Source organism: Solea senegalensis, linkage group LG6 (genome assembly GCF_019176455.1).
Source record: "Solea senegalensis isolate Sse05_10M linkage group LG6, IFAPA_SoseM_1, whole genome shotgun sequence".
NCBI lineage: Eukaryota > Metazoa > Chordata > Actinopteri > Pleuronectiformes > Soleidae > Solea > Solea senegalensis.
Genome location: NC_058026.1, coordinates 23,678,711 through 23,693,911, shown reverse-complemented (window position 1 = coordinate 23,693,911; position 15,201 = coordinate 23,678,711). Strand labels below are relative to the sequence as shown.

The 15,201-nt window shown below is 41.9% G+C and overlaps 1 protein-coding gene across 9 annotated transcripts in view; it reads left to right on the top strand.

Annotated features, from left to right (window-relative positions):
• The window catches only part of lrba (LPS responsive beige-like anchor protein), a 162,133-nt gene that overhangs the window by 106,577 nt on the left and 40,355 nt on the right, over positions 1 to 15,201 (top strand). For all 9 annotated transcript variants that reach the window (XR_006360576.1, XM_044028266.1, XM_044028272.1 and 6 more), the window contains 4 exons: positions 8,852 to 8,969; positions 9,119 to 9,221; positions 10,397 to 10,512; positions 10,604 to 10,716. Coding sequence is in view for 8 of the 9 variants with exons in the window: in XM_044028266.1 (XP_043884201.1) it covers positions 8,852 to 8,969; positions 9,119 to 9,221; positions 10,397 to 10,512; positions 10,604 to 10,716 (450 nt within the window). In the remaining variant the exon portion in view is untranslated. The remainder of the gene's footprint in view (positions 1 to 8,851; positions 8,970 to 9,118; positions 9,222 to 10,396; positions 10,513 to 10,603; positions 10,717 to 15,201) is intronic.

Below are 15,201 nucleotides of genomic sequence, written 5' to 3'. Positions count from 1 at the left end.
GTCTTGTTACTCTTTTTGCTCTCCTTTCTTCTGTGTCTCTCGTACAACCACGTTTCTGGTTGTTATAGTAAGGTAATATCGGCGATGATGAACTCATGCTGTAGGGATGAAGTCAGCAGTCTTCTGACCAGATGTGGGTGAAGAGTCATGAAAGAAGACTTGTTAATGATGGGCTTCAAAGCTTTGGATGAGCTAAGATACAGACTGTGTTTATTTACGGCCCGTATATTCTACTTATAGAAACATTCAGAAGAATAAAAAACCCTTCAGATTTATTACTGCTGATTTTGTAGAGCATCAGTCTTAACTGGGCATACTTTGTGTTCTTAAGGTGGGATTAGAACACGTTTCCATGCTTACATGCTGGTAACTGTGGAAGGAATTACCATGTTAACATTTAATCTTATCGATTCTATCGTATTACATCGTGACATCACCAAACACTTCTCCTCGGGCAGGTTGAGGACAGCTTATTGCCTCAATGTCTCCCTTCTACAAATAAACATTCTCGGCCCCTCTCTCTCTAGCCGTCTTGTGTGTGACCTGACTTTGGACCTCAACAAAACCACAGACCGCCGTGGTTGAGACCTGGATCACACTTAACCAAGCACCTCCAGACAAAGAGCTGCCCCTCCCCTCGTTGCACCTGAGCCTAGCTCCTCCATCATGCTCCATCTCTGGGCTTGACTGGGCCAGTCAGGGGGCAGGTGCCTCCCCTCCCTCGCTTTGATTGATCCCCTCTCTCCATCATTTATTCCCTTCGTCTTCCTCTGACACACGTGTCAAATGCAACACACCAGCCTGATGGATAGGCCTGTTTATGGATGCCAGTCTGCCTGGTAGGCTACTGATATTACAATCAGCACCTGTGTACCTGCTGTTCACACAGGCCTCCGTTATTCAGCTGAGGTCAGAGACAGACTCCGCTCCAATTGAAAGATCGATGTCCGGCGCGGCGTATTGGAAATTGGAATTGTAAATGCCGGCGTGTTTGGTCAGAAAAGCCCGTGGCTGCAATTCGGGTGATAAAACAAGATCTGTATGTCATAGAATTTGAGCGCATATCTGTATTTCCAGTTTTTCAGGTATACAATGGGGAAAATGACAATATTATTTATAGCTACTAATTCCAGACTGGCTGTATTTGAGCACTGATGCTCTGTAAAGACATCTCCTGTGAGAGCAGAATGTTACTTTGCTGAATTCAGGTGCCTCCATTGTCATTATGGTTAATGACCCATCCAGTCTGGTTGAAATGGCACATCCATGGGGACATTCTGCAGATTAGGTACTCATCCAACACTGGCACTCGTAGCAGACATCAGCACAGCACAGCTTCCCTCCTGCCCTGCAGTAGAAAGAGAAGCATAAGAAACGCAGTATGAATACAAAAAACATAAGAAACCTAGATTATTATTATTAATACTTTAAATTAAATCAGATGATGAATAGGTTTTGTTTTGTTCTGAGCTCTTCAAGCCATTAGTTATCCATCATGTTAACATCTCAGGAAAATAAAAAAACAACATGATGCACATTCCTTTCTTGCACCATAGATTTTCATTTCCATTTGTTTAATGGCTCAAGTGAGATTAGTTTCCCTCCAGCAACCACAGTCATATTTAATATGGATAATAAAAAAAATGCATAGGCCAAGTTAAATTAAATTGTAAAATGCCTGAACTCCATCAATATTTTTTATTCTATCTGAAGGCGTTCTAATTAAAGCTTCAAATAAGGGGACTCTTGACCAACACCCAGATTAGGATTTAAAAACTGCACTTTCCTTGGCTCCAGACCATGTCGTCAACATTTAGATCAGTTTTGGTTTTGTGCCTTGTAACTTAACTGTTTTCATTTAGTCTCACGGCTGTCAGCCGCGTCCCTTCCAGCCACAGCACATAGCGGTTTTCAGCAAAGCAAAGAGATCTGTTTCTGTAGGCGACCTGCCCAGCACTTAAGTGTAGACACACAGAGTTAGAGATTAGCCGGTAAACATAGCCATATATAGCGTTTCCCTCAGGATGGCAGAAGATAAATAACGCGGGCTTTGTGTTTTCTTGAAATAACTTTAATGAGCTGATGTTTTTTACATCTCGCTTCACTTGCTTCTGTGTCCTTGAGCCCTTGATTGGATCTACATATTTAAACATAAAGGAACTAGAAACTACTCACTCAATAACAATCAAACCAATCAAAATAGCAACCAATTTATTTAGTAACCGATGAATAGTTTCAGCATTAGGTTGTTGACACTTCCATCCGTTTTCCAAGCTAAAGCTTAAACATAACAACCATCTTCTACACATTTATTACAAGTGAATTTTGTACTTCATTTGTATCTTAATTGCATCATAAATGCTCACAAATTCAATTAACTCCAACACAAAATTCTTGTCATTGATAAACCTGTAGCTCCATTTGAGTCGGCTTCAAGTCTCAGCTCTCCACTGCCTTTTACTTTTTTAAGTCCTTTTCTCTCCCCCTTCTTTTGCTCCGCACAACCAACCTCAAATTCCCCAAGTGGGGTATACTTTTCACCCCACACCCACTTAAGCCGGTGACAATAGCCGGATTAGAAAAGAATTTACTTCGGCGAAGCCTCGCACCGACCCCAAAAAAGCCTATCCATCACTAAATAGCAAAATAGGAGAATGAAGGCGAGCGGGGAGAATGCGATAGGAGTCGGTCAGCAATCTTAACCTGTCTGATGTTTGCCGTGGAAGCTTATAGGGAGTGAACGGCCAATAGCATTGAGTCTTAAACAGCTCCCCGTACCTCTGGGGTAGCTCTGGCATGTCTCTTTGATTTTGGAAACATTGGTGAAAAGCATATACACCTATTCACTTTTTTTCTTCCTGATGTGCAAGTGTTTACTGATGAGCTTGACAAATCAGGGAATGCCTTTAAGCTCTTTCAGTCCATTCTCAACAGGTGCAGCTCTATACCACCAAGGCCTTATATCACACTGCTGCTGTGTGCTGTGCTCTGCATGCATTTCATATGTGGTATACAAAGAACTAATAATGTGGCATTGGTGTCATTAATTAACCCCGCCCACCAGCAAGATTCAAACTTAATTTTAATGAGGTTTTAAGCATGCCCTATGGTTTGCATGGACATAAGAGAGGATCTTCTCAATATTTCTCAGCCCTCTCCCCCTCATTTGTGTCTCCTTATCCCTCCTTTGTTCCTCCTCATCACATTTGAGGCACCGACTCTGCCCTTTTGTGGCTTCGGCCACAAGCTGTGATGGCAAATAAATAGGAAACACTGACCGTGAATATTTAAAAAGGAAAAAATAAATAAAAAAAAGGAGCCATTTTATATCCCCCTCGCCTTAGGAGTTAAGAAGCATAAAACTTTTTTTATTATGATATTACTGATGTGAGTTTTAGTTGTATTCTTTTCCATGTTTATTTATTAGTGTTCCATGACCACTTAAGTATCTTATTATGTCTTGGGGCCCGTGTAAGGATTTAAGAGTGATAGCTAATGCCCAGGGCCTGAATGTCTAATGAGTTAATGCACCCAAGTCTTCACTTCTCTGCCAATTAACCCCCAAAACCACTGCAGCATTTTCTTAAATCCACACAAGACCTTTTTTTGTTCCCGCTTCAAAAAGGCTAAGCTGGAAAGGGAAGGAAAAAAGGCTAACCAGTTAGCAAACATTGAATAGGGTTAGAAAGGGGTTTAATCCTTATTAGGCTAAATTCAGACTAAGTGGCCCCACAGATCCTTTCAAAGGAGACTTTCTTCAGGGAGTGCTAACTCTTACTGGGTGACGCTTGGGCTGAATGCTTTGAGCCTTTAGGCTTCATAACCTTCCGCTTGCTGCAAGCTGGGCTTGTTTATTTTGCTTTAATTCTCTCACACTCCAGCGCAGCTTCTTAGTTGTGTTTATTTTTTCTGACCTTGTAGTTTGTTTTATTTCCCTCGAGGCAAATAGAGCTTTACCTGTGGCCAGTGATTACATCTTGAATTAGTTACACGAGTAAAGGACGATTGTTTCCTATCGGTATAAGTAGACATGAATGATCTTGACTACTTATGTTGACGCATGTGCGTTCACTCCTAGCATATTAGCATTTCATCTCCTTTTAATATAATGGATCACACATGTTTATTTAGCTATTCACGCATTAGTATGTGTTACATTTGAGGTTATGAAGATAAAAAAACCTCAAATCAACAAATGTATTTATGGGCATAAAATAACACAACAGTTATTTAATTATAAAAGAAATAATCGTGTTTGCACAATACATACATATCAAACTTTGTAGTAGAATTAAAGACTTAATAATTATATATATATATATATATAATTATATATATATATGTGTATATGTATATATGTATGTGTATATATATATATATGTATGTGTATATATGTATATAAATATATATGTATATATATAGAATATATACATCACCAACCCGTTTATGTAATCCAAACATAATTATGAATGCAAGATTAGGTAGGACACTTGATTTAAAGTCATGTTCTCACACTCATTTTGGCACATAGTAGAGTTTCCCAGGAATAGACATGAATTATTAATCTTTCCTAACTTGGGGCACAAAAATCAATTCCCCAAAATATTTGATTGGTCTCAGTTCAACATTCATGCACATGTCCACTTGCATCAACCACAGTCCTGCAGAGCTGGACTGTGAAAGCGCAGTCATGTGACTCCAAGTTCTTGTGATGAGGGAGCGTTGTTTTCCCTTACCCACAGCCCACCCTCCCCGTGCTCTGTGGACAGTAAGTGCATACTTCTGTCGAGGTGTTGCAGCACAGGAAACGTGGCAGTGCATTTGTTGTTGTTTCCAGTATAGCGACAGTGTCCTCAGTTCTTCCTGCTCCTTTTCTCTATCCTTTTTTTTTTCCACCTATCACTCAATCTCAAAATCAAAATTTGTCTTAATTGGCTCCAGAGGGCTCGGGGAGGCTTTGTGTCAGTGGTGATGAGGGTCCTGATTGGTCCAGAGGCGCAGGCAGCCAACAGACCCTTGTTAGTGTGTCGAGGCCCTTTGCTTGCTCGTTAGTCCGATGAACTCATTTACTGATGGGGTGTGACAAGGCCTCGTTTACTGGGGTGGAACAGAGGATGTTGATGGGGAGGTGTGTGTGTGTGTGGGGAGTGGATTATAGGAGAGCTGTAGTATTTTTGTGAATTTTACCAGATGAGCTTTTAAAAAGTAGTGTCTCAGTTGTGGTGTCTCAACCTGCTGAAATTGTGTTTCTCATTTAATTGATAAAAACGAAGGAACGTACGACCGCCGTGGTCCATGAGCACATCATTTTGTGACTTGCAGAGTTGGGTGTTGAGTCCAGTGGGTGGTTTATGAAAAGCATTAACTCTCCATGCTGATATGTTTTTTTATGAATTCTATCAAGTTCTCCCAATAGTGCTTGTCCCTCGTCTCTTATTTTGATGTTGATGGATCACCACTCTTCCTCCCGCTCATTAATTTCATCACCTTATCTCCCACACCACTTCATTTGACCAAAAGGTAATAATAAATCCCTCATCCATTATCCTTTAACTGAGGCAGCCATGCGGAAATACTTAATAACAGGCAACAAATTGAACTTCAATCACCTCATTTTCCTTCAAGGATGCAGAGCACATTACACTGAGGAAGCAATTATGCGTACAGCACTTATCTCGCGTGGTTTATGTACAGTTTGAAACGCTTGTTGTTGTTTAAAAGGGGAATTGATGCTCAAAAGGAATTTTTTTGATTCACTTTTTTTTTTTGGTAACTGACACGGAGGCGCACACTCTCAGCGTGCCAGAGAAGGCGGTTGAGAGCCTCATCAATCTAGATCCTCACTGCTGATAGTTGGTCTGTTGCTCCTCTAACTCTTCCCTAATTAAGTGCAGTATCAATTAAATCTCATCTGTCGCCGCGCTTGACTTTACCCGTGTTTCTGAAGGGGTTTCGGTAGACGAGGGACACTGCAAAGGAAACAAGGAAGGAGGAGACACAGAGAGAGAGAGAGAGAGAGGGTTTATTGGCAGTGGACTGTCTGCAAGATTCAGCAATGACATTTTTTTTTGTGTGCACGTGTAAATGTGTGTGGTTACACACCGTAGCCGCCGTGGCCCCGTCCCTCTCTCTGTCTCTCTCATGTGTCCCTCTTCATTCTGCAGTCTTTTGGGCATCTGACAGAGACAAACGACAGTGCTTCAGAAATGAGCAGCAGCCCGGCGCACAAACAGGTTGAAAGAGGAGGCGGGCGCGATGTAGAGGATGGGAAGAAAAAAAAAAGAAGCATCGCAATCAAGAGCGGTTCCTTTGTTTTCTGTTGGGCTGTGTCCTCTCGCGTGACGCTTTGAAATGAATCTCAGGAACGCACTCCATCTGAGTCCATGGATATCGTTCCACTTGAAATGAAACCTCAATAAAACTGTACTTTTAGTGAAAACCTCTTGGTATATTAGTGGGTTCATATATATATAAATGCCTTATACTTGTGCAGCCTGACTCATCCACTTCCACCATTACTATTAATCACAAAAGGAAGCTAAAGCAGCCATAACTGCGGCCCAGACAATAACGTCTGCACCACTGTAATTTGTCCAGACATGGTCAGAGCAGCTAGAGCGTTACAGCACCAAAGCTTGTCACGCTCCTTGTCACCCACACAGCTATTTCATCTGCAAAGGGAAAAGGGCGTTTGCCGATAGGGACGGTGATTCCGGGATCAGAGAGCTCTATTTACGGCGTTTCCAGGAGATTCATTGGTTCAGGAGTAATATAATATCTGGCTCCCTCTGCTCGTGTCATATCTATCTGTGGAATCGAGGGACTGCAACGTTATCATTTCAACCCTGGGCATCTTTTTGACATCCATCGCTAGTTCTACGCGTGCCCTCATGGGAATGAAATGTGTCTCCCGCGTCCCGTTTGGAAGTGAATGGTTACTCACCAAGAAGTCGCTTCAGATACACCTGAAGACGGGAATTTCAGGAGAGAGGCTTTTGTTTTAAAACAAATAAAAGATCAAATTTGATAGAAATGTCTTCAAGACACACGACTCGAACATGAAAACCTGTTCTGATGAAATAATACATTTGTAATCTCACACTGAAGAGGGCAAACGTTTTGTTTGACACACCATATACCACCAAGTGAATGAGCTTGCCTTTTCCTTCATTTTAATTTTAAAGAAGTCTTTACTTGGATTTGAATTGTTTCCGAAACAAAAAGCATTTTGTCAAATTCACTTTGAACTTTAAGGGAAAAGGCAACATTTTGGATTAAAAGTGTGTTGTTGTATAAATTAGTAAGCCAGGTATGATGTAACCTCTTGACTTCAGCTAACGTGGATTAGCATTAAGACTGTGCACAGAGAAACTGTACAGAGCTGAACGACAACACATCTAAAGCTCACTCATATGAACTTTCTCAAAATCTTAAATGCATAGAACCCTATTGAAACTGAAGGAGTTATTAATAATTGACATTTTTATGCATGCATTTAATGAAATATATATTATATAGTGGTAGTGGTAGTAGTGTTTCTTGCTGCCTGTGTGCTGGGGTCTGCTGCGCTCTGAAGGTGACTGGTACAGTCGTCTCCGGCTCCTGTTAAGGAAGATGGGAGTCTGGTGGATTCAGCCACAAGCAGCTTCTCCAAGCCACTAATCCACATTTAATTGAACTCCAGAGACTTTGAAGTGAGTCTGTGATGCAGGCAGATTTTTATTCCTCAGAGACGTGGCGAGGGAGAGGCTGTCCCCAGCTAAAGGCATCAGCTGCTCCCCTCTGCTGTCCCCTGCTTTTAATGAGCTCCTTTAACTTAACACTAAGCCTATAGGTTACTACCCCACATTTGAATATTTCTGATGAATAACCCATACTCTATCCTATGCCCCGACAACCTCGAGTGTCCCTCTTACCTTTGCACCGTGTCCCCCTCATGCCCCCCCCTGTCAGCAGACACCTTTGAAAGTTGAAAGCACACAGGGAAACAAATGCCTCGTTAACAAAGCAGTGCTAAATAGGTTAGCGGCAAATCCAAACGCCTGCATTAGGAGAACAAATCACAGGGGCCGCGCCAAGCGTCGGAGTCTGTCAGGCTCCGTGACAGCCGTCGGAACAAGGTACTCAGACAGCCACCGCAGTCTCCACAGGGACAGATTAAGCTCAGTTCATCCAAGCATTTTTAAATCTGAGGTTAGCAAACATAATATTGTTTGACCCTCGTGGCAGTTACATCCGTGGAGCAGTTGTTTAGTGTATAGAATATGCTTATCCTTGTGTAATCCTGGTGTACACTGTAAATATTAAGCCCATTCTGTGTATACTCTGCTTACTTCATGTATAAAGTGTATAATCTGGAAATGCATGTTTATTTTTCACTTCCCTAACGTGGGATTAATGAAGGATTATTTTATTGTATCAGGACATTTATGTTCATTAAAGCCATTTATGTTTTATATATATATATATATATGTGTATATATATACACATATATATATATATTTACTACAATTTCCTGATGTGTATCTTTGCCCGTGTGCTGTAATATGGATTATCTTTTAGTGAACTAAACATTTCCCTTCACTCATTCCAGCTGAACGGCTCCCATTCTCTTGCTGAAGGAATCGCTTTTTCATTGAGGCTGATCAATATAAGACATTAATCGTGCTGTTCAGGCCGTCAAGCCATCACCGCTTGAAAAATGAACTAGCCTAGCCTTCTGTTTGCTCATCTTTTCCTCCTCCTTTTTTTTTTTAATCACCTATGTCATTTCCTGGCCTTTTTGAAACGTTTTTTTTTTTTTTTATCTTTTTGATGATTAAATGATTCCCTTCCTGTCCTGTCTTCCAGATTCTAACCTATACTGAAGGCCTTCATGGAAAATGGCTGTTCACAGAGATCCGCGCCATCTTTTCCAGACGCTACCTGCTTCAGAATACTGCTCTGGAAATCTTTCTGGCCAACAGGAGTAAGACGGCTCTTTCTCATACAGTTTTGTGATTACAGTCGACACTATTATACAGATTATGAATCATTTACTGGCATGAATTCACGACAGATGAAGAGAATGAGGGTATCCCATAATAAAGCAAGCTATTTCTTTGTGTCTTTCTGCAGCGGCAGTCATGTTCAATTTCCCAGATGCTGCCACCGTGAAGAAGGTGGTCCACAGTCTTCCTCGTGTCGGGGTGGGCACGAACTTTGGGCTTCCACAGACCAGGTAGACACATGCTTACATTATCTACATTACACGTCTAATGTAAAAATAAAGGGAAATAAAGTATTGAAGTGCAAGACTTCTTGATGAACATGAAGTTTGGCAGGAAATATGGATGGAAATCATTGTGCCGGCTGGTTTATTAAGTTACATTTGTAGAGTTTAAGTGTCTGGCTGCGGAACCAAAAACAAGTCTGAAGATGTGGTAAAGTATAAATCTCTCTGAAGGCATTAGTTTCATATTGTGAAGTTTTTATCAACATTGATCTCGTGCTGAGAATATTTTGTGGAGAGTGTTTTGTCATTTTTTTAAGAAACAAAAACACCACATGAAGCAACACAAGCCGTCAGTGCTGTCCAGTAATGAAACTGTGTGTGTGTGTGTGTAAAACATGTTGGGCTGAAAGCATGTGTATGTGCTTGTGTTGTCTCATTAATCAAGCTGGTTTGCAGGCCATGGATACCTTGGCTCTTTGACCTGAGGACAGCTGTACAGGCCAACACAGCACACACACACACACACACACACATGCTAGCACATTTGTTTTATAGCCCATGAAACACCACTTTCACACACACATCACATGTTTAGTTACTCATTAGACAACATTCATTTCTTCGATTAAATCAGGCTGGATTCTGTACTGTATTCAAATATTTTGTTAATTTCACACACTCACTGTCTTTTTTTATATATTTGTGTCATAATATGGAAATAAGAAGTGCACTTTTGCTTATTATTGCTCGGTAACACTACAGGGTAAAATATGTGTAGAGAGTCTTGGTCTACACATATTTTCTAAGTTGTTATTATTCTATTTTCACCTTTTGAGAGACCTAATGACTATAATCTCACATCATGACAGTGATTAATTCCATCCTTTTCTTTTGTTTTAATTGGATTGAGGGTCATTTATTTTTGTCCTATAGCATACATCATGCTCAAGGGCCTGGTAAATGTGTTTGCACATGCACAAAATGATGTGCGTCCAACCCAATTTATTGCATGTTTGTCTTCTTAATTAGCAACTTTTCACTTAATGTCGTTTGTATTGCTGAAGTCTGAGTGAAGATCTACCTGATTTTTGTCTGTGTGTGTGTGTGCGACCTTGACACAGTTCATGTAGAAGCTCAAAAGAGAAATGTTGTCTTGTGTTTGTGTGTGTGTGTCTCTGTAGGAGAATCTCCCTGGCCACGCCAAAGCAGCTGTTCAAAGCGTCCAACATGACCCAGCGCTGGCAGCGTCGGGAAATCTCCAACTTTGAGTACCTCATCTTCCTCAACACAATCTCTGGTGAGGACAACACCGTTAACATAAAGCTGCAGAACTAGTTTGGATGTCCTTGACACTATCGTGTACGTATTTCTCTCTCTCTATCCTCAAGGTCGCACCTTTAATGACCTTAACCAGTACCCTGTCTTCCCGTGGGTTATCACCAACTATGACTCAGAAGAACTTGACCTCACTCTACCCAGCAACTTTAGAGATCTGTCTAAGGTAAGAGGCTCCTCCCCCTCCTTTCCTAGCCTGCAGAGAGGAGGACAATTAAGATCCTAGAAAGATTTGGGTTTGTGTTGTTGTTCCTAAAGTCCATTTAGTTGCTGTCTAATTACCATTGATCATAGTTTAGTGATCCAGCCCCTTTATCACTAGTGGATGATTTCTATCTTAACACATGTGTTGTGTGTCTATGTATTTAAGTAGAGTAGAAGTCACTGCAAAAACCTTTAGCTCTTGATTTGTGTATCATTGCTATCCACTTTGATTTCTCTTGATGGATTAAATTTGGTTTTATTTAATGAGCAAATAAAGAGTTGGTAATATTGTGACATATTTCCCAACATTGATACACATTTCTTGAATTTGTTGATATAATTTCTCTAAATGTTACCCTCTGTGACGCCTCAGAAGGTGAATGTAATGCTCCCTGGCAGCTCCAGGCTTTAAGTGATTGGGCCTAAAACAATGAAACCTGCCATACATTGCTTCGTGGCACATAAATACTCACACTCACAGTGCTGAAATAGCTTAAAAAGCATCTCCCCCATATTATAAGTAGACATGCAATTATTTACTTGCACAAACTCCCTCCCTCACACATGCAAGAAGGGCAAAAAAGCAGACTAGAAAGCTTGCCAGCTCCCCGTGTTGGACTGAAGATCAGTTGTGTGTAATGGTGTCCAGTGGTGGGAGGACGGAGGATTAGTTTTAGAGTGAGATGATTGAGTGACTGTCTTGCTGCGGAAACCAAAATGACTGAATAAATCAACCATGGATACAAAAAGGCATGTGTTAATGGACTGGGGATATGTTGGAGGAAATGCATTTTCAGAGTTCCACTTGAGGGCATTTGTTCAGGTCCTGGGGTCACCCCTGTTTAAGAAGGGGCGAGGGAGACGAAGAGGTTCAGCCAGATTGTGCTTGCAACAAAGCGATTATGAGGAAATAAGAAAAACTCAACTTTCTTTTTTTCTTTTTTGTGTTCTAATCAAAACTCTGGCTCTGAAAAGTCAGGGCTTTGCAGTTTGTTTGTCACCGGGACTCCATGCGAGCATGTGACAAACAAATCACCAGGGATTTCCGCGACCTGAAATGCTGTTTTGACCACACTCTCTTAAATATTTATACAAACCACAGTAAACCCTTTGAAAAAACCATTATCTGTGCAGTATAATCCAATCCTCAAATCACTTTAGCCCTGCACTAATGCCTAAGCTGTGAAGCGCGAGCACACATGAACCCTGTTCAAAGGCCTGTTCTTTCACACTGCTGTCATAAAAAACAAACACCCCAATATTCAACACCTTGTCCCTGAGTTTTGCCCCAGTCCTCCTTTCACTTTCGATCTGTTTCTCTGTGTCTCTCTCTCTCTCTCTCTCCCCCTCGTGTTTTTATTTCTCCCAGAATAGCTTTCCCCTCAGTTTGAGGCCACATAATTTCTCTGTTTGTCTGGCTTCATGTTGCCCACTAGGCTGAAGTGTGACAGTTGTACTTGCCCCACTAACACACGCGCAGGCTCACACAAACACGCGGCCCTTCCTTCACTTTCTCTTTCTGCCGCGCGCTCTTTTTCCCCCGCGCTGAGTTTGGACAGCTCAGTCAACCCTCGCAGCCTCAGGGACCGAGAGAACCGAGGGGAGATGGGAGAAAGGAAAAGAGAGACAATCGGAGAGGGTACAAGAAGAACTACAACATCATTTGCTGTCCTCATTCTCCTCAGAGGGTGGAATAGCAGTAGAGAGAGATGGGAGGGAGGGATGGAGGGAGGGAGGGAGGGGTTCAACCTTTTATTATTTCTGTTTTATTCATGTTGTTGACGCGCGTGTGAAATCAGTGTATGACCACTGGACCATGGCAGAATGCAGTGTCTGGAAAAGGGCAAATCAACCTTCACCTCCCCCTGATTCTCCACCTGCAATCATTCGTATTCTGTTTCTTACCTTTGCATTCTAATGTTGTCTGACCTTCACAGTTTCGATCAGAGCTGCGCGTACGTGGTCCTCGTTCACCACCCTTGTTTTGGTTTCTCCTTTGTCTCTCACTCTGTCCGTCCTTCTCACCCCTCTATGAATCTGTCCCCGTGTCACATCGGTGGTTGTCTCTTGTAGAAACGGGTCATCTGAGAAGCCTCTAGTGACATTGAGAAGCCAAATTGCCTTGAATGTCGCGTGTGTGCGTGTGTGCGCGCGTGCGTGCGTGTGTCACACACTGTCATCATACCCAGAACAAGAGGCCACACAGAATTTATGTTCCTCTCTGCCAGAGCCGTTCTGACCCCAGGGACTTTCTTATCATAAACTCTAACCTCAGCCTGACATCAAACGTCGGGCCCCGAGATAACATTGTAGTCGCGGTGAACTCACACCGCACACAACAGCCTGCAAGTGCTGTAACGGTGCTGTTTTCTTTCTGCATGTAATGTCTGTAAATTGTACGTGTCCTACACACTGACGGGTATAGAATGAATATAATTGGTCAGTTGGGTTCATTCAGTTCAACCCTCAGCAAAAGCATCTTCATTCTCATTGTGCTGCTTTTAATGGAGCACGGCAAACAGTTAAATGAATTGTTCACCTCCTAAACCATGGATCGCTTTTGTCCACATTCACATGGCAACAGAAATAGTGAGGATTTATTGAGCATTCCTTGTACCTTTGTGCTATAACCTACTACTCACAGTCAGATCAGCTAATGGTGTATTGATTTCACCATACGTGCCCCATATGTTTATCCCCCAGGCCCTCCACACTATTTTCACTGTTTAAATAGGACATTATACATAAACACTCCTTTCAAAAGCCTCTTTTGATTTATGACTCAAAGCCCTGGTGATGCTCAAATTGTTGCTACACTATTACACTTCATCACCAGTGGCCCATTATTGTTTTAAAAGCAAAGCAGTACTGGGTAATGTTCTTATAATAGTCCTCAGGAAGCCTCATGTTGTTCCCGGACAGGAATGTTTACACATTCAGAGAATTTAAATATTTATTTTTTATTTTTTTAATAACTTTTATTTATTTATTTATTTATTTTTTAAATATCTATGTTCTTATGTATATTATATATATTATCTTACAGGACACGTCCTACAGGTTACAACTTTAAATTAAAGGGATTGATTTCACCTGTTGTGAAGCGTGTGTTATATTACAGTCATAATATAATATGATTTTAATCTTGAATCTGTAATTTAATCTAATCTATAAATCCGATGGTGCGAAAGCTGTGTTTTTATGACCTGTATTACCGACACAGTACTGTAGTTCTAGCCTCGGTTATTATTCGTTCCCCACAGTAGTTTTTAAACGGCTTTGTTACACCCTCTATGTCTCCACTGTGGAAGAGCTGATGAGAACTAATCCGAGATTAATTTTCTGATGTTTACTCGTTGGCAGCACAATTTCTCTCTGTGGCTTACCCTGTAGTCTAATTAAAACTATGAGATTGGTTCATTTATCTGAGAGCTCATCAGAGCGCGCTATTCTTCACCACAACATATTAGGCCAATCTCTGCTGGGGCAGCAGCAGGTGTTCCATCAACACACTGCCGGGCGCGGCGCTCTGATGTACGGCGCCGTCACCGCCGCGCCGTTGTAGCTACTGTAAGCTGAGAGCGCTAGCCTCACAGTAATTTACAGCAGTAAACAATGCTGGGCACACACAAACCAACAGCTCCCACATGCACCCGCACACAATTCTCCTTCTCTCTGTCACTGTGGCACTTCCAGCCTTTTTTTTTTTTATTTTATATGCCTCCTCTCCCTTTTCTTTTTTTAATGAGCTGACTGTTATTAGGGCTATAAATCAGACAAATGGGTGTGATGTATAATTCACTGTGTGTACTCACCCACCCCCAGTGGCCCCGTTGAAGCCCACAGTGTATCACTGTCAGCGCGGCGCTGCACCACTGTTTGTGGCACGAGGCGCTTGTGCTTTTTCACAAACCCAGGGACGCTGTTTACAAAATAAGGTGAAAATATAGCTACAATCGGTGTGTTTGCGTAAGGCTTTTGTGCGCTGCCGTCCTTCTGCACACAAATGCATGTGCACCATTATACTCGCACACAAAACAGTAGCTATATTACAGATCAATATGAAAGCCTGACCCTGGATGAGTCTTGTTGTGACAGGCACCCAATGATATGAAAGAGATTCAATTGATCCACGTCCTACTCGGGCCTCATCCTCAAAAGGCCATCATTCCATTTCTATTGATCTGGTCTGGTTGCATGTATAAGGTGTGTGTGTGTGTGTGTGTGTGTGTGTGTGTGTGTGTGTGTGTGTGTGTGTGTGTGTGTGTGTGTGTGTGTGTGTGTGTGTGTGTGTGTGTGTGTGTGTGTGTGTGTGTGTGTGTGTGTGTGTGTGTGTGTGTGTGTGTGTGTGTGTGTGTGTGTGTGTGTGTGTGTGTGTGTGTGTGTGTGTGTATGAGTGAGATGGGGGGGGGCGGGGTTAGAGGGAATGAGGCACAGCAAGCTGAAG